Source organism: Carassius gibelio, chromosome B25 (assembly GCF_023724105.1).
Source record: "Carassius gibelio isolate Cgi1373 ecotype wild population from Czech Republic chromosome B25, carGib1.2-hapl.c, whole genome shotgun sequence".
Classification (NCBI taxonomy): Eukaryota; Metazoa; Chordata; class Actinopteri; order Cypriniformes; family Cyprinidae; genus Carassius; species Carassius gibelio.
Genome location: NC_068420.1, coordinates 164793 through 184402, shown reverse-complemented (window position 1 = coordinate 184402; position 19610 = coordinate 164793). Strand labels below are relative to the sequence as shown.

General features: G+C 35.0%; 1 protein-coding gene and 1 long non-coding RNA gene across 3 annotated transcripts; both read left to right on the top strand.

Moving 5' to 3' along the window:
- Positions 1-832: 832 nt before the first annotated feature.
- LOC128014494 (E3 ubiquitin-protein ligase NEDD4-like) lies at positions 833-15967 on the top strand (the record flags this gene model as incomplete). The annotated part of the gene is made up of 16 exons (XM_052598108.1): positions 833-1054; positions 2514-2591; positions 6071-6125; positions 7758-7816; positions 8453-8518; positions 8807-9036; positions 9219-9340; positions 9488-9558; positions 9705-9800; positions 9894-9967; positions 10054-10114; positions 10269-10328; positions 11569-11676; positions 13326-13422; positions 13654-13726; positions 14143-15967. Coding segments are annotated over 16 exons (1575 nt in total), but the record flags the coding sequence as incomplete, so codon positions are not given.
- A 1663-nt stretch (positions 15968-17630) lies between these two features.
- On the top strand, positions 17631-19290 carry LOC128014508 (uncharacterized). Of its 2 annotated transcripts, none has more exons than XR_008183564.1 (3): positions 17631-17766; positions 18209-18339; positions 18662-19290. It is a non-coding gene; the product is annotated as an uncharacterized LOC128014508 (long non-coding RNA). The 2 variants fall into 2 exon arrangements; XR_008183563.1 differs by having other exon boundaries at positions 17693-17796.
- The last annotated feature ends 320 nt before the right edge of the window (positions 19291-19610 follow it).

Below are 19610 nucleotides of genomic sequence, written 5' to 3'. Positions count from 1 at the left end.
AAGAAGAGGTTTTCTCTCATTTATGTATTTGATATTGTATCGTAGAGCTTGATATATAGTGACAGATCCTTACACGACCAATATATAATCTGTTGTTTTGATTTTCTTCTACTACCATTAGCTGCAGTAGCTTGAATATTTGAATAATGTGGCTAAAAGGATTCACAAACCTTTGAGTGTTAAGTTAGGAGCTGGGTTAGTTGCTGAGAAGTATGTGAAGAAGTATGCTTTGAAAGGAATGTAAAAACATCCCATTTTAAGTTACATTTCATTTAATTTTGATTGGCTGTGTCAGAGTTAAGAGCTGGTTCTTTGTAGTTCATGTTCTGTGTTATTAGTACTCTGGGAACACAGTCCTATTCCTTGTTCTAATCTTATTTTTGTGGTTTAGCTTTCAGAAGGAAAGAATGCTTAGAATTCCTTCATCAGATGAGCAATTGTGACTAATCACACGACAGGTGCTGCATTTGCATCTGAAGATATTCTTATCTAATCGGTTACATAAAGAAATGCCGGGTTTTATTAATAAATAATCAGTGTTGGACAGGGCTAAAGTGTTGAAAGGGAACCATTTGTTTTTGGAAAAAAAGAGAGCGCAAGAGAGAGAGGTGAAAGATGCTCAGAGGTGAAATAGAGTTGAAATCCTCCTGTGTTGTGCACTAATTAAAATGTTAGCAGGATTAAATAACAGTGTGATGCTTCATTAACCCATACTGCATTTTACAAATCTTAAAAAAAAAAAAACATTTTCAGTTTGCAAAATCTTTCCTACACAGAATTCAAATGAATTACACACAAGAGCTGTAAAACTAAATAACAGGGAAATAATTAACATTGGCTCTTTTTCCTTTTGCAGGGAGCCAATAACGGCCAGATACGGCGAGCCGTAAAGGACACGTTATCCAACCCTCAGTCCCCGCAGCCGTCTCCCTACAGCTCACCCAAATCCCAACATAAAGTAAACCAGAGCTTCCTGCCCCCTGGATGGGAAATGAGACTTGCACCGAATGGACGGCCGTTCTTCATCGACCACAACAGCAGAACCACCACATGGGTAAGACAAACACTTCCAAACCAAGTGAAGTGCATGGTGAGGGCAATGCCAGAATGAAAAGAAATTAATGAAAAGATTAAAATAAATTTAAAAATTATTTATATATAGTTTAACCTAATAAAAAAAAAATCATGCTTAGTAGCATGGTAAAGGAAGACTCTGTTGTAATCCTAGTTTGAAGTGTTATGATATATATTAGTTATAGGTGTACTATATTTTGAGATGTTGGAGAACGGCAGCGCTTTAGGTCTGCAGTTCCATTTGCTGACATAACCATGGTTTATATGCAGCTGTGATCACTGCTAATATCTATTTATATCTCATCACTAAGCATTTGTTTACTGTCAGCAGTTTGACTTGGAGCTTGACTGGTCGGCTTTTTCTCACAGCAGTCAGACAGTATCCTCCTGCACTGTCTGCTCTCAGCTGCAGAGTTTTCAGAGAATTTAATTTAATTTTATGTTATTGTGCATGCAATGAATGTAATGAATCATGAATATTCTTATAATATATACAAGAATATATATATATGGAATGATTATATATATATATATATATATATATATATATATATATATATATATATATACATATACATATACATATACATATATACACACACACACACACACACACACAAAACACTAAAATTGAAATGAAAATGGGAAAAAAACAAATCTACACATTAACAATAACTATAATAGTATATCAGTTTGTATTGTCTCCAGTACAAACTTCTAATTTAATGATAATAAATAATGAAAATAAAAATAATCAATAATAATAATAATACATTTAGTGGTAGCCATTTTCTCAAATGTTTGAAGTGTAGATCTGGTATTTTTTAAATCTTGTTAAATGTTTGCCTACGTTGCGTGAAAGGTATTTGGCAGAAAAATGACTTTCATAGATACGCACATGCCAACAAACACAATCTTGCTCACAATTGCACACTTCAGTGCCCCATAGCTGGAGGGATGCCCCGGGTGATGCTGACGTGATACGCTCCGAATCAATGTGCCACCTGGTGTCTGACAGAGGAACTGCAGCTTCTCTCTAGCGCCCTAATTTCCCCCAGCACAGACTCACCTTTGTCCATTTCTCTGTTAAATGTATTGCATTCTCTTTGTCTTTGTAACTGGACAGGTTTAAAGTAAATTGAAAATAAATTGTCTTTGCACAATTGCATGTAATAGTACATTGTGGTTTACAAAGTATGTCTATATTAAATCCTGCTTGTGGTTTTGAAATGTCCACAGAGAAGACTAAAAGTTCACTGTGTGTTTTTACTGTATAATCTCCCCATGAGATGTAAAGAAATACAATCATTCTAGTATTACTAACTTCTTTTCTAAAGAACTGCATTTTGGCAGCAGACAGCAGATGCAATTTACTGTTAAATGAGGATAAAACCTTCAGGGAAAATCTGAGCATGTGTCAACCTCTTTTTCTTTTACAGGAAGATCCTCGCTTAAAGTATCCTGTTCACATGAGAACAAAAGCATCCCTGGACCCTGGCGACCTCGGCCCACTTCCTGTGAGTATAAAGAGAGTAGCGTTAAAGCTCTTTCAACAGCCTTGTGTGACATGTGTCCTTTTGGTGTGACACAGCGATGCAGATTCACGAAGGCAACAGTGATATCATACGAGAATCGCGAAACTAATTCAATCTGCAAAGCCAAAAATAGGATTAGGTCTGACAATTGAATGGGAAAACCATAACTAATGACACAACAGCAGGAATATGGCTGTGGTGTTTTCTGGATTTCTCTGTTGATGTACTATGGCCTCAAGCGGTTTTGTAAAAGAACTATGCTACATTAAATTTGACAGTGTAGTAGGCCGTCTGAGAATTAATTTTTTTATATATAAATTATATATATAATTTATATATATATATATATATATATATATACATATATATATATGTGTGTGTGTGTGTGTGTGTGTGTGTGTGTGTGTGTGTGTGTGTGTGTGTGTGTGTGTGTGTGTGTGTGTGTGTGTGTGTGTGTGTATATATATATATATATATATATATATATATATATATATATATATATATATATGAAATTTGCCCAAGAACAATACTGAAATCTATTCCAAATAGAACCACCAAAATTGACATTGGCAAGTTAATGCAATGCTCGCTGGTTGGCTGATAACCTATAAAGAAATGCAACATAATACAATTTACAATAACAGCAATTTGCAGGATTGTATTCAGATATAATATGGTTTGCTAAAGATAAGCTGTTGTGGCTTGGGTAGCAAAGTGTATCTGTTTTTTTTTCTTTTTTCTTTTCTTGAACTCTATGTGGCAGTACATGAACTGTTACTCACATTGAGTCAATATAAATGCAAATAGGAGAAGCAAAATGTAGCAAAACGTTTTGTATTGTCACCTCATTTCACTTCAGAGACCGTCTTATCACAAGAACCTCACAAATGTTCTAAATATTCCCATAAATACTCTAAATAATTAATCCTGTTTATACTGTATATAGACAAAATATGTTTTAAAATATTATTTATATTTAAGTGTAGTGTGTATATAGTAAATAAATAAATAAAAATCAAATAAAAATGTCATTTTTGAACCCAAGGAATAATGCATCCCTGGTGATACTTTTCCATAAATGATCTCCTGTGAGCACAAGCTTTTTATCATTTTTTATGTTTGTTTGAGAACAGTTTGGTTTTTGACTCTTCTTTTAGCAAGAGTTGATGTAATATACGACTCACATGATGAGATTGTGAGGAAACTCAGTTTTTTTTCCCCCACCTAGGAGAGATGTTTGGTAATCACACCATCTTTTCTCAGGTTTTCAGTGGAAATGCGTGCCAGCAAACAGGGACTAATCTAATATACATCCATTTTTTTTGCTTGTTTTCACGTAATATTGAAAAGGCCATACACATGCAAGTGAACTAAAACTACATTAATATATGCGAATAAATCCATTTCTGTAACTTCACAACATTGCTTTTTTTATTACACACTCTTATATAAAATGTCTAAGAATATACTTTTTCTCCTTCATCTGACTGCCAGTACATTCCAGTGTTAAGTATAATTGATATACTATCATAGTATTTATTACTATTTTTAATTGCTCTAATTTTTACATTTTCAGTTTTTACTTACATTTAGTAATTGTTATGTGCTTTTGTCATTTTATTCATTTTTATTTAATATTTCTATTTAGCTTTAATTACTGGGTTTAATTTTTAGCAATTTTAGTACTTTAACTAATTTCAACTAGCTGCCAAAGAAACAACACTAAATGTTTTTTAGTGTATAATCTAATGCTTATATTTTATTTTATCTTTATTTCAATTAACCTAGTTTAGAGTAACGACTGGTACATTCACACATATATTTTGTATATGATTTTTCTTATTTTTAATAACTCTGTATAAATGATTCCCAGTGCATTACTGTAGTTTTGTCTCACAAGCTGGTGGTGTGTGTGTGTGTGTGTGTGTGTGATTTCTCTTTTGGTGGCATGGGGGAACATGGTGCGCTCTGCGCTCGATGCTGTTTGTGACAGAATCTTCCAGAGGAGGTCGGTCCTCTCTCTGTCTGTGTGTTTACCTGCCTGCCCACCAGCCTGGCCGCCCTCTCCACCTTTATTATCATTGCTGGCATGGATGACTGTCCCTCCTTTTGCCTTTGTTTTACTCCTACTTTCACTTTTACTTCCTGTCTTTGTCAGTTCTTCTTCTTCTGATTTCTTTTTTAGGTAAGGTTTTTTTTTTTTTCTTAGTGCTTTCAGCTCTCTATAGAGTTCAATATTGAGAAGTATTAGTAGTAGTATTATTATTATTATTTTCAAAAGTATTTTTGAAATGTATTCATTTTCTTCATAGGAATCTCAGAATATTATGTTTTAAGCTTTGAACCAAACCAACAATTTAAATCAAAACATCTGTTTCAAAGATTTTTTTATTTTTTATTTATTTTTTGATAATCAGGTACAAAAAAACAATGTATTTTATTGTCATTATTTTTTATGGTCTAGTGCTACATTAATTAAAATGGTAAATAGCTAATATTACGTAGTTTCTGCTTCCCTGCCTGATTGCCAGTGGCTGATTTTTTTTTAGGTTTTTAAATGCATAAACAGCAAGAAAAGTCAAAAGAACATTCTGCATAACACGTGGATTAATGACTGGGTCAAATGCTGGATGAGTGGCAGAATGATTTTCAACAAAATATAGGGTTTTGGGTTGTGACCCAGCAAGAATTACGCAGACTCTAGAATTTACACTAGCATATATCATTACTTTACCATTGCAAAACTCTTGGTAGGTGTGTGTTTTTAAAAGACACACATCACTGCGACCCTAAACTGGATTTTTACTTCCAGAACCCGTCTGTTGAGCTCTATTTCTCCTGTCTGTCACCATCTTTCTCCCTGCACGTATCTCGTATCTGGTTGTGTTGATTATCATTTCTCCATCCGTCATCCTCCACCTCTGCACAGTGTGCATCCTGTGCTTCGTTCAATGCCAGTTTTGGCTGATGCCCGTTCAGCACGTGAGCGCTTGTCTTCAGTGCTGGCTCACAGTCTCTCGGTCGTAAACGGAGGTCTTGTCCCCTCTCCGGATCCCGTGTGTGGGTCGTCAGACAGCTTTCATTGATGTCGTGGGTTATGAATTGTTGGCCTGTTTGGATGTGTATCCCTGGCTGTGATTTTTGTCAGGCCTGACAGTTTCTTGTGATGTTGGTATCAATGTGGGTTTGCAGCTCTCGAGGGTCTCCGCTCTCAAAAGAGGGGGCAGTATGTGAATGTGTGTGTGTGTGTGTTTGTCTGAGTGAGAGTGAATAAATGAGGTCTCTTCTGCATGCTAGTGGAAGCTCTCGCACACTGAACTGAGGAATCGTCATATCTTTCTGTTCCTTCCTGCCATCACATTATCCGTTTCAGATGTTGTGTTGATGTATCAGTGGTGTATCAGGTCTGGTGGTCTCGTCTGATCTTAATGTCTCTCTTTCTCTCTGAATCTCCGCAGCCTGGGTGGGAGGAACGAGTGCACGCAGACGGAAGAACCTTTTACATCGACCATAGTAAGGACACTCATTAATTGACAGAATAAGCAGAAAACAAATTTAAACCTTTATAGTGACTTTTACTCAGGTGAATTCATTACCTCATGAATTTATTTCTTCTGTTGAACACAAAAGAAGATATTTTGAAGAATGTTGGTAATCAACCGATGACGGTCCCTATTGACTTCCATAGTGTGGTGGGGGCACTATGGAAGTCAATGGGGACCGTCATCTGTTGGTTACCAACATTTTTCAAAATATCTTCTTTTGTTTCATTTTGTTTCATTTTTGGGTGAAATAATCATTTTAAGTTATTAAAAATATTTTAACACATTCAAATTTTTATAGTCTAAATTTACTTTTAATTTTCCTTTACAAAGTATTCTAAATATTTTATACTTTTGACAACAATTAATTTTAACAGAGAATTAAAATACTTTATATATGTATATGTTTACACATCACTTAAAAGAACAGTTTTCTATTTGAACAAATTTTGAAATATATTTAAAAGAAAACAAAAAATTAATAATTTCATTCGGTTTTATATGGTCAGAACTTACTGAGTATAAGGCGCATCAGTCCAAAAATACGTCATGATGAGGAAAAAAACATATATAAGTCTCATTGGACTATAAGTCGCATGTAGTCGCATGCGACTTATAGTCCAATGAGACTATATAATCCAGCTGAATGTCACTTCACTTCACTTCATGTATTTAGAACCAAGAACCAAGAGAAAACATTACTGTCTACAGCCACGAGAGGGCGCTCTATGTCTTCAGTGTAAACTACAGGAGAACTGAGCAGCATGGAGCGCCCTCTCGCGGCTGTAGACGGTAATGTTTTCTATTGGTTCATTTCTCTCGGTTCATGTCAAATTAATTTTGATAAATAAGTCGCACCTGACTATAAGTCGCAGGACCAGCCAAACTATGAAAAAAAGTGTGACTTATATTCCAGACAATACGGTACAATTTTTTTATGTTATAGCAATAAAACTTTTCTCTCCTTTTTAATTTAATTTTGAATGTCTTTGCATGCCTGTAAACATACTTTAATACTGTGAAGAAAATACTGGACAGATGTTTTTATTCAATTTTGGAGTTTGAAAATGTTTATTTTGCTTTAAGATTAGATGGAATCCAGCATAGTTTTGCGGTGTTCTCTTGGGAACTATAATCCAGCTGCCTTCTGTTTTACACAAACAGTAATTCAGGTTTCATTCACAGATAGGCTCTCAAGTTCCTATTTGTTGTTTTGTCTCAGTAACTTTATTCTGTGCTGTGTGATCAATATCTATTTAGAAGTTTATGGTAATACAAGTTGTGAGCTCATTTTACTCATGCATCATTAAACTGGGACATGCCCTCATTGTCCATCACAACGCAGGGGTGTTTAAGCACTGCTGAGTTTGCTGCCGTGGTCGATATACACCTGTTTTGTTTGTCAGCTTCACACATTCACAAATGACCTCGAGTGTTTGCCAGGTCCAGTGGTGTGTGCACTGATTTATGTTGAACCACCACATTAAAGGGTTGTTAAATGAAAGATTTTCTTTAAAAAGTGCAGCTAGTTTTCTGTCAATTGAATCTGTTTCAAATTGCAATGAAAACATGAGGTTTATAAAATTCCTCTTTTCTCCTTCAGACACCAAAAAAACGCAGTGGGAAGACCCTCGCCTCCAGAGTCCTGCCATAACTGGACCTGTGAGTGTACTTTTATCCTCTGTCACAATCTTTCTATTATTCTGTCTCTGCTCTCCTATAACACTTGTGGCTTTTTGTTATTAAAAAATGTAAAAAAATTCATAGAGAATACAAGGAGATTTGTCAGGAGTAGGAAAAAAATATATAATTAACCATTAAAATACAAAATGACAGATTTTTTATGTCTAATGTCTAATTTTTTAGTTTAGAGTGTTTTACTATTAGTATTATTATTAATAGTAGTAATAATAAATAATTCTAATTTTTCACAATGATCCTCATTACTGCAGTATAAATTTTTTATTGTATTATATTAAATTTTTTGATATGATTATTATTATTGATTTTTTTTATTGATTAAATTAGAGGTATTAAAACATAAAAAATACTTGTTTTTACAGTAGATTAAAATAAAAAAGCTATGTCACAATGAAAAATAGAGGCCTTTTTAAAAACATCAAGTTACATATACACACATATATACGTGTGTGTGTGTGTTGATGTTCTTTTGAAAACATTTTTAATTATTTCTAAACTCATGTTTGCCTTCTTGATTGTCCATTGGTACAAGTCCCCCTAACTGACCGAGTTTTAGTTTTATTGTATTTGGTTTTTAATTTATTTGTCTTCTCTTAGGCGGTGCCATATTCCAGAGAATTCAAGCAGAAGTATGACTACTTCAGAAAGAAGTTAAAGAAGCCGGTAAGAAACGAAGCGTTTTCAGAGACATTACAGTGAGCTCTTTCCTGTCACATACTGTATTCCTAGACACTCTCATTTATTCCGTGTGAATCTGTGTTTTTTTTTTCAGTTAAATAGTTCTTCACATGACAGAAACGCATTAGTTTACAGTGCTGTCGTCTACAGCCTTCATATTAAGTTGAAATGTAGCTAGTCGTGAGCTTCAGGTTATTATTTTGTGATTTTAATCATCCAAACATGAATTCCAGGATGCATCTGTACGTTCCTTGAATCTCTCTCCCCCCACAGGCAGATATTCCGAACCGTTTTGAGATGAAGCTGCACAGGAATAACATCTTGGAGGAGTCGTACAGACGCATCATGTCCCTGAAGAAACCCGACAATCTGAAGGCCCGTCTCTGGATCGAGTTTGAATCGGAGAAAGGCCTGGACTATGGGGGCGTGGCCAGAGAATGGTTCTTCCTGCTCTCCAAGGAGATGTTTAACCCTTATTATGGGCTGTTTGAGTACTCGGCCACGTAAGTGTCCATGTGTTTGTGCACTAGTTTTGTGTTTTGTCAAGTTTGATCATCTTTGTCTGTCTGGTTATCTGTATTGTTGCTCTGAAAGAAAGTAAGTAAGTGTTTACTGTGTTCCAGAGCTGGTCTGTACACTCATTAGACACTCATTCGTTGAACGTCTCCCTTCTGTCTGTCTACAGAGATAACTACACACTTCAGATCAATTCAAACTCTGGCCTCTGTAATGAGGATCACCTCTCATACTTCAAGTTCATCGGTCGGGTGGCTGGCATGGCTGTTTATCACGGAAAGCTGTTAGACGGTACACAAGCCTGTTATCTGAGAGCTGATCAGAAGCTTTTTCATGTGACACCTTCTCTATTTTATGGTTCATAATTGTTTGGTTGGTTTGGTTTGACATGTAGTTGCTTTCCCCTGTTACAAACAGAAATGCATTCTTGTTTTGCAGGTTTCTTCATCAGACCGTTCTATAAAATGATGCTGGGCAAACAGATCACACTGAATGATATGGAGTCAGTGGTGCGTTACACACACACACACACACACACCAATTTTAAGATAGAACTCAGAAACCTCATAAAACAGAATTCTCATTGAAATCTGTTGTTTAAAGGCAGTGACTTGAAGTTAGTGTGACATGTTTTGCATTTCTGTTTGTCATGTAGGACAGTGAATACTACAACTCTCTCAAGTGGATTCTGGAAAACGACCCCACAGAACTGGACTTGCGGTTCGCAATTGATGAGGACAACTTTGGACAGGTAAAACCATTATGTGTCTAAATGTATGTTTTTGTCTAAGTGGGAGTCATTTAAAATGAGAAAATGTAATTGTAAAATGTTTAATATTTCTAGACATATCAGGTGGATTTAAAGCCGAGCGGATCAGAGATGGTTATAACCAATGACAACAAAAAAGAATACATAGAGTGAGTTGCTCTCTTGCTCTGTTTGTAAATTAATACATACAGTATCTTATACTAACAAAATAATTTCTATCTACCTTTATATATAGCCTGGTGATTCAGTGGCGGTTTGTGAACCGGGTCCAGAAACAGATGAACGCCTTTTTGGAGGTACATGATCAAATCCCCCACATGATAACAAGCTATTTGTAGTTCCAGCTATTGCCACTAGGCGGTAGCAGAAGTTAATTCCTTACAATTACATGCCAAACATGCTTTATTGACATGCAATGGTTTAATCATGTTTCACATATCTCTTTCACAGGGCTTCACCGAACTTATTACTATCGACTTGATAAAGATTTTTGATGAGAACGAACTGGAGGTAACAACTTACCACATACTATTTCTGAATCATCCATGTCCAAGACCTTCGTAGAATTATAAAAAAAAATAATAATAATAATTTCTGTATTTGGTTGAATGAATTGGCTCTTCTCATATGAGCACAGAGCAATGCATTTCTGTTCAGGTTGTTGTTTGCATAATCGATGGAAAGCCACACTTAAACCAATCATTGTGGCAAATAATAATAAACTAATAAAAACAGACTGCTGTACTATTTATACTGCAATGTTTCATCTGCATGATTTTTACAGTGTGAAGTGGTTTTTGTACTAATATCTGATTTATAGTTTATCAATTATCTTATTTCTTGTTCCAAATAAAAAAAATTAGAAAGAACTTTTAAGTTTATGAAAATTGTATTGTAGAAAATTTTATCACCACAGGCACTATATAAAACTCTTGGGGTACCATACACCAATAATATACAGAAGTTATTATATATACTTCTCACACACATACAAACAACTGTTCAAAAGTTAAGGGTCAGTAGATTTGTTTTATTTTTATTATTACTTTTATTAAGCAAGAACACTTAAAAGGGTCACTAAATAATTTAAAAATGTTTCAAAAAGTTAAATGTATTATTTTTTCACAAAAAAAAAAACAAGAAAATTAGGCAGCACAACTTTTATATTTTTAAATATTGATAGTAATAAGACATTTTTATTGAGTGCCAAATCAGCATATTAGAATAGTTTCTGAAGGATCATATAACACTGAAGACTGAAGTAAAAATTCTGAAATTATATTTTTGCTGAAAATTGTTTAAAGTATATTTAAACAGAAAACATTATTTTAAATTCTAATAATATTTCACACTATTATCACACAATATTTTTCTGTCTTTCTGATCAAATAAATGCAGCCTTGATGAGCAGAAGAGAAAAAAATTATATTAAAAATATTACTGATCTAAACTTTTGAATTGCAGTGTATATTACGCAATAATATTTTTTATAATGTAACTTCATTATTTGAAATAAAGTTTCACAATATTATTGTCTTTATTTTGTATTGAAAAGGCACCCTTGATGAGCATTACATTTAAAAGATGTCTTTTAAAAACATAAAAAAACTAATTTAAAAAATCAAACCGACTCTAAACTTTATTTATATATATAATGTGAATGTGTGTGTGTGTGTGTGTATATATATAAATGCTTTCTGAAATGCAGTAGATGATTTTGTTCTGTGTGTGCTGTGTTCTCGGTGTCCAGCTGCTGATGTGTGGTCTGGGTGACGTGGATGTCAATGACTGGAGGCAGCACACCGTCTATAAGAATGGCTTCTGTCCTAATCACCCTGTAATCCAGTGGTTCTGGAAGGTATGGAGAAGCATGTAGCCTGTGTGTTTTTTGTGCAAAAAGTTTGTACACAACTACTCATTCATGTTTATTGCTTTTTTTTTATAACAATAGTTAAGTCATCTTAACTATCAAATGATAATAATGAACTAATGAAATAAAAGTTGTTTGATAATAACTTCAAGTTTGCATCCTGGGATGATCTCCTCAAACTAATGAATTTCATAAAAAAAAAAAAAAAAAATAGTTTTGCAAAGACATTTTTATTTAGTCATGAATGCATATTTTCTTTCAAATTAATTTCAGGAGTTTAAACAAACCTTTACATCAAAAGATTTTACAGATCATTAGAAACCAAGTGTGTCAAGTGTGTCCGAACTTTTGCATGCATGAGTGTGTCTGACCCCATGCCAAGAGCACTGTGGGCAGTTACCGATCAAAGTCTGTTTGATGTGAGGCTCATCGAGTGTTTACTCTGATGAAAGAGTCACGGAGTGCATTATGAACTTCTTATCAGCAGTCTGGAGCCAGACTTGCTCATTCTACACACACACACTAACACACAAACATACATACAGATTTACTGTCCAATGCATATATGCAGCAGATGTGTTATATGTGACCCAGGACCACAAAACCAGTCATATGGATCAATTTCCGAAATTGAGATTTATACATCATCTGAAAGCTGAATAAATAAAGCTTTCCATTGATGTATGGTTTGTTAGGATGGGACAATAATTGGCAGAGATACAACTATTTGAAAATCTGGAATCTGAGGGTGCAAAAAAAAAATCAAAATATTGAGAAAATCACCTTTAAAGTTGTGCAGATGAAGTTCTTAGCAGTGCATATTATGAATCAATTTTTTATATATATATATATATATATATATATATATATATATATATATATATATATATATATACAGTAGGCAATCTTCATCTTTACCTATACATGGAACATGATCTTTACTTAATATCCTAATGATTTTTGGCATTAAAGAAAAATCAATCATTTTGACCCATACAATGTATTTTTGGCTATTGCTACAAATACACCCCAGCAACTTAATTTCTTCTAAATCTGTCAGATCAGAGCTGCACATCCAAGGATGTTTGTAACGTCTAGAGCCACATTCATATTTTTTTTTAACCGCAGTTGCTGAGCTGGCAAACTAATTTTTGAATAACAGTCCATGGAGAAAGATTTTTCTTACCTCCCACAGAATTGTGTAGTTATGGCATCTGCTAGCAGGGTCTTACTGGCCAAACTTTGACCCCTGGCTCCAACATGTTGAGCGGCCCAGCTTGTTCATGTGCTTTCACAAATGTTTCTGTGAATAAATTTAGGCAAAAAAAGCCAGACACTAAAAAAAAAAGTCATACAGAATTCAACATAATTTTTTTTATACAGTTAGATATAGAATATGAATATTTTTTACCAGTCAAGCAACCACATCTAAATGCAGTCAACTTGAACATTAAGTGGAGTTTTTCTACTGATGCTTATTTGAATGGAATTCTAAGGGTATTTACTTTGAGGGAAAAACTACCTTAAAAACTACCTTGTTCCCTTACATGGTTGTTTTGAGAACTCTTTTCCTTACTGCTAGTATAAACAGATGAAAGTTATTGGTATTAACTATGTTTCTCTCCTTCTCTGCTCAGGCCGTGTTGTTAATGGATGCAGAAAAGCGGATCCGACTTTTGCAGTTTGTCACTGGAACATCCAGAGTGCCAATGAACGGCTTTGCTGAACTCTACGGTAAATTAATGCTCTACTGTGCCACATACAATACAAATATTATACGATATAATACAATACATACGTGTGTGGTATTTTGTAAATCTACGTATGTTTGGTGTTGCAGTAGAATTGTACTATCATTTCTCTTGCCGATTTAACATGTTTGTCATTTTTCCCTTTGAGACTTGTATAATGAATTTATGGCTCCAATCCTAATTGGTCCTTGACGAGTCACGTGATCTTTTGCAGGCTCCAATGGGCCGCAGTTGTTTACTATCGAGCAGTGGGGGACACCTGACAAACTCCCTCGTGCTCACACATGGTAAGATCTTAAGGGATTTGACCGCTTATTTACTCAGACACATCTATATATGTGACCCTGGACCACAAAACCAGTCTTAAGTCGCTGGGTTATATTTCTAACAATAGCCAAAAAAAAACATTGTATGGGTCATAATTATTGATTTTGACTGAAATTTCAAGTTCAAAAAATTGACCCGTATGGGTGGTTTTGTGGTCCTGGGTCACAAATGATCCCTTCACCTCCCAGAGAATTGTTTTAATTTTATTTACTTTTACTTAAGTATTGGGGGAAAATACCAAAATACCGAAAAATACCAAAATACCGATACCAAAAAATGTTGGGAATATTTGGAAAAGACATCACTCTCTTCTAATTTAAAAACAATAGTTTTTGCATCTAATTGAGCTCAATGATAACGTTTTCTCCCATTGCAGCTTTAATCGTCTGGACCTCCCGACGTACGAGACGTTTGAAGACCTGCGAGAGAAGCTTCTGATGGCGGTGGAAAACGCTCAAGGCTTCGAGGGGGTCGACTAAAGAAATCCCTTTACATCCACACGATCTCCTAATGCAATCGACGAGCAAAGACATGTACAACACTCACACACTCACGTCTATATCTACATATACACACTCTCGAGTTGCCATTGTACAGCCGGATCCCAGTGGTTGCAGGTGTGTGACGTCAGCACAGTATATGCATGTGATCTGTCTAGCTGAAACAGCATTGGCAGTGAACCCGTTTGAATGCCAAACAACCCTGCAGTATGCCACAAATCATGCTCTCTCCTAACACGTTTCATTTTAAAATCCAACTCTGAGGCCGTGGTAACTTTTATACTGATGGGAAATAAGGAATGTCAGTATTGGGGTGTGGCTTCAGAGTGGGCGTGGCCTTGACACAGCATTAAAAAAAATCCCATTTCTGTGTTAATTTCACAAACATAATATAAGTTCAGTGGAGAGGCAACGATTAACTCTCTTATCAGGTCTTACTTACACCAGATAACCTTAGGAATCACAGCCAGGATGAAGGGTGTATCCTCTTCCTCCCTTATCCCGCAAAGTATGCCAAGTTCCCCCTTCCTTACTTCCTTCATCGAGGATTATTTTTTTATCTAGAAACAGGAATTGTTTTTAATAGTTTATTATTATCGCTGTTATTCTGATAATGTTATCATTCTTACAGAGGAAACAGATATTTGTACCAACAATGTGGTTTACTGTTTTAAACAATGTTATCGGAAATGCATCAGTGGCCTGTCTTTATTCAATTTAACATCCATATCATTGTGGGTAAAAAACAAAAAAGACAATAAAAAAAAAATTATTAACACGATTATTGTATTGCTATGAAAACTGGCATGAACATGTATATTTTGTTTAGATATGATTACGTAGTAATTGTAAATCTATTCTCCTTCTTGGTTGAGAGCAAAGATTGAAAAGTCAACATGCATCGGACATGTAGATGAGTTAGTCTGAGAGGGTTTTCTTCAATTGTAATAAGTATCGTTTTTATCTGTATTATGATTATACCTGTTCATAATGCTGTAAATGAGTTTGTTTGGGGAAAGACGTGATTGGACTTTTACTGTACATGTTAAATCTGTTTGAAGTATTAAAGAGCGACAGAGTGAAGCTGTCTTAAAAGCGCTGTGATTCAACACTGAAAAAGTCTTGTAGACTTTCAGGATGAAAACTTTCTTTCTTTCGGTCTTAATTTCTTTGTCTTGTTTCTTCTAACACCACTGTACCTAAAAGGCCACTTCATTGATCACCCTAGGGTCATGTCACCTGTTTGTTTGTTTTAGTTTTTTTGTGAACTTGAATCTGATTATCTGTTATGTTCTTTTAAAAGCGCTCAGTTCCTTGGTGCAATATCGCCCGTTTATAATCAGCTTGCTGCTAACATATCAGATCACAGCTCGGCCCTACAGCTGATCTGGAGTCAGTCTGGTTCTTCAGTGTGAATCTGGATCAGCTCTGTAGGAACGAGCTCCGCCTGGACTAAGACTTCAAACTGGTTCTTTTTCTGTTCTTTTTTCCAGTCTTTTAGAAAAGAGAACACTCATACTTTTCGGCCGGCGTGGCTCACTAGGTTTGTGATAATATTATGATTATTGTTATAAATGACCCTTCCTATTTTGTGGGGACAGTTCTTTTTTTATTGATGAGGAACATTTACTGTCTGGTTCCTGTTCACCACAAGACCTTGCGATTCGTATAACTTCATTCAAAATAAACTCATAAATGGAATTTAGGTGTGCTGTCGTATTACTGGTTTATCCGAAGAGTCTTGAAATGTTTGGCTAGTTGACACTAGAAACACTTCATTATCTTACACAAACATACCGTATTTTTCGGACTATAAGTCGCACCTGAGTATAAGTCGCATCAGTCCAAAAATACGTCATGATGAGGAAAAAACATATATAAGTCGCACTGGACTATAAGTCGCATTATTTAGAACCAAGAACCAAGAGAAAACATTACCGTCTACAGCCGCGAGAGGGCGCTCTATGTCTTCAGTGTAGACTACAGGAGAACTGAGCAGCATAGAGCGCCCTCTCGCGGCTGGAGACGGTAATGTTTTCTATTGGTTCATTTCTCTTGGTTCATTTCAAATTAATTTTGATAAGTCGTACCTGACTATAAGTCGCAGGACCAGCCAAACTATGAAAAAAAAGTGCGACTTCTAGTCCGGAAAATACGGTAAATTACAGAATATCAACTAAATAAAGCTTAAAAACTAGATCAGATGGGTTTGGATTTATTGATTTTAAGATAAACACATTCATGATAATTCTACTTCTGTATCTGTTGGCAAACGGATTTGTAAATACATGTCTGTTCTAGGTTTCAGTTTAAGCTGAAGGTTGAGATAAAGTGTGTTCGGTCATTTACTGGATTGTCCGAAGTCGAGGAAAAAGCAAACAAGAGGACTGATAATTTTCCTTTATTGTTGGTGGTTTTGTTTTTACAGATATGCAGTTTTACATGTTCTGTTGATTTGAACCGTTTCAACGCTGCAGGCACAGCTAACCAGGTGAAATCTGGCAACCATCTTTGTAATGTAGTTCAAGGCTGTGTCGATTTATCTTCAATGTTGATTTTTTTTTATGCTTTTATATGCTTAAACATTGCAAGCCTAAATCATCTCTAAAATCTTCAAATAATCGTCAAATAAGGGACTGATTCTCTCTCTCTCTTTCTCTCTCTCTGTGTGTATATATATATAGCATGCATGCATGCATGCATACATACATACATACATACATACACACACACACACACACACACACACACACACACATATATACACAAACATACATATCACACACATGTATATTTGAGGGTGGGGTTTGGACATGATTATTTAATGAATAGAAAGTTATTTAAAATAAACAAATTTTACTATTTATTGTTATTGTCAATTTATTGTGTCCTTATGGAATTTATTTATTTTATTATATATATATATATATATATATATATTTTTTTTTTTTCACAGCATAATTATGACAACTTTGGAGGGGGGGGGGGGGCAGAAAGCCCTTTATGTGTGATCTGTTTTTATGTAATGTATATTTTTTTATGTAAATTATAAATCATTTTATTATGCAACAATATTATCTTTTTTTTCAAGCCAAAATACATATTTAAAATTTTACTTTATATTATACATTTGTTGTTGCAGCTCGCAATAGTAACAGCATATTGTTTAACATGTCAATTAAAGTGTTCTTAGATTATTCACTAAACAAAACTATTTAAAAAAAACCTATATATTAGTTTCCCGGACAGTTGATGCAGCACAATTTGACTGTCAAATCATGTTCATTTTTACATGAATGTTGCTAAACACATGGTATGAGGCTCTGCTGAGCGGTGAAGGAAACTCCGTTCATTCACACGTGCAGTCGGACAGCTATCAGACCCAAGGACAAGCAAATAAAAGTGGCCTGTACACTTTATCAAGTGCTCCCTTTCTGCAATCACAAACAACATCACATCAGAGCCCGGGACACACAGAATGAGCTTCACCACTAACTGAAGTATGTTTGTCAACACTTCTTGGAAATTAGGTATGATTATATTAGCAAATTCTGGAACTGAATGGAAGAAGCTTTAGGGATCTATAGTGTAGCCATATTAAATATTTTAATCACTGATCATATGTTTAAAGAGGCGTTTCGGGTGGTCTGACCCTTTTTTATATCTCACAAGTGTCTTAAATGATTATTTTCACGGTTTTAGGTTTTATAGGTTCATTAAAACTGTTAGTGTGTTTAGAGGAAATGTTTTTTTTTTTTTTTTTGAAGCACTCCCAGGTTTTGGGTTAGTGACCTCGTCCCCACATCATGCTGGATCAATACTTCTCTAAGCTTATCACAAAACTGTTTGACTAAACCCCCTGTAGGTACATATATGGAGGTTAAAGGAGAGTAGAATGAGCAGTCATGACATAAACCGGACTTGTTTCTCATTTTCTTGCAGACTGGATCACTGGGAGAGACGACGCGTGTGTGTGTGTTAGTGTTTTATAAAGTGTCTTTTTCAGTGCTCTCACTATTCTTACAGCACGAAGGGTCATGTGGATCAGCCATCTTTACTGAACAGAGTCTGTGGTAAGTTAACATGTCCACAAAAAGACTTGACAATGGATATATTGTCCAAAAAAATAGTTTTTTTTTTAGTTGTTCTGACGCTTCAAAAAGTTAAGCCTAACCTTCCTTAAGGTGCCTGCTCAAAATATATATATATATAAAAAATATATTATACTAATATATTTACATACTTCATGTCATTGCAGTCATATACTTGTATGTGACGTTAAAATCGCATACTGAAATGTTTATCTGAACTGACGTATATAGTTGTGTTTTTGGTTACTTTTTATTTTCACTAAAATATGTTTGAGCTCAATAACGGGAGGACTCTCTGTTGAAGATTCCTGATCGAAGGCATAACGGATCATTCAGAAGAGACCATCTGCACGGTTCCCGCCACTATCCACTCAACTGACAGACGTGTAAACGCAACGATAATCGCTAACATTCACACATGACCAGAGCGAGAGCCAGCTGCTGAACGAAAGACAAGAGAGGGACAAAGTTTAGATAAAGGTCCAGCTATCACAGGTGAAAAAAATATACTACTATTTCCTTCTTCACTATTAGCAAAAACAAGGCTATGTCACTCTCTCTCCTGTCTTTCTGTCAGTCTCGTCCTCCGGAGCTGTGGAGTGTGACAATGGTGTTTGTATCCTGTGTTGTCAAACGCCATTATCACACTAAATAGCCACGGTGAGACCTCACAACCACCTCGGCCAATCAGCACAGAGAAACACAATAATGATGATGCACTCTATAGTGGGAATGCGAAACGCCCTTGTGTCTTTAAGTGTGAGTTGCCAGGTTGATAATTTGGCATCTTCCAAAAATAGATGTAAGAGCTCATGCCTGGCATATGTGTGCTATGACCCAGCTGCCAGACAGTATGCATGTCATGTTACACACTTTCTTCATATTTTGTACAGTATTAGTATCATATCACGACAATAAAAAACGTGGAAGTTTCTTGAAGCGTTTTAATGGTTTGTGTTATTTGAAATTCAGCAAGAATGCGTTAAATTGATCAAAAGTGACAGTAAAGAAGTGCTGTGTTAGTATAGTTAGTTTAATGAAGATTTTATATTTTCTTTTTTCATCTTCATTTTATTTAACATTTTGGAGTTTGTATCAGATTTTTTAAATATAGTGATTGTTTATTTATTTTTATTTTAGTTGTAGTTTTGTACATCATTCAAATTTTGCATTTTGAAATCAAATCTGAAACTTTTAAGTGTAAATATGAAAACATAAATATATAGATGAATATTAGCTTTGACTTTTTATTT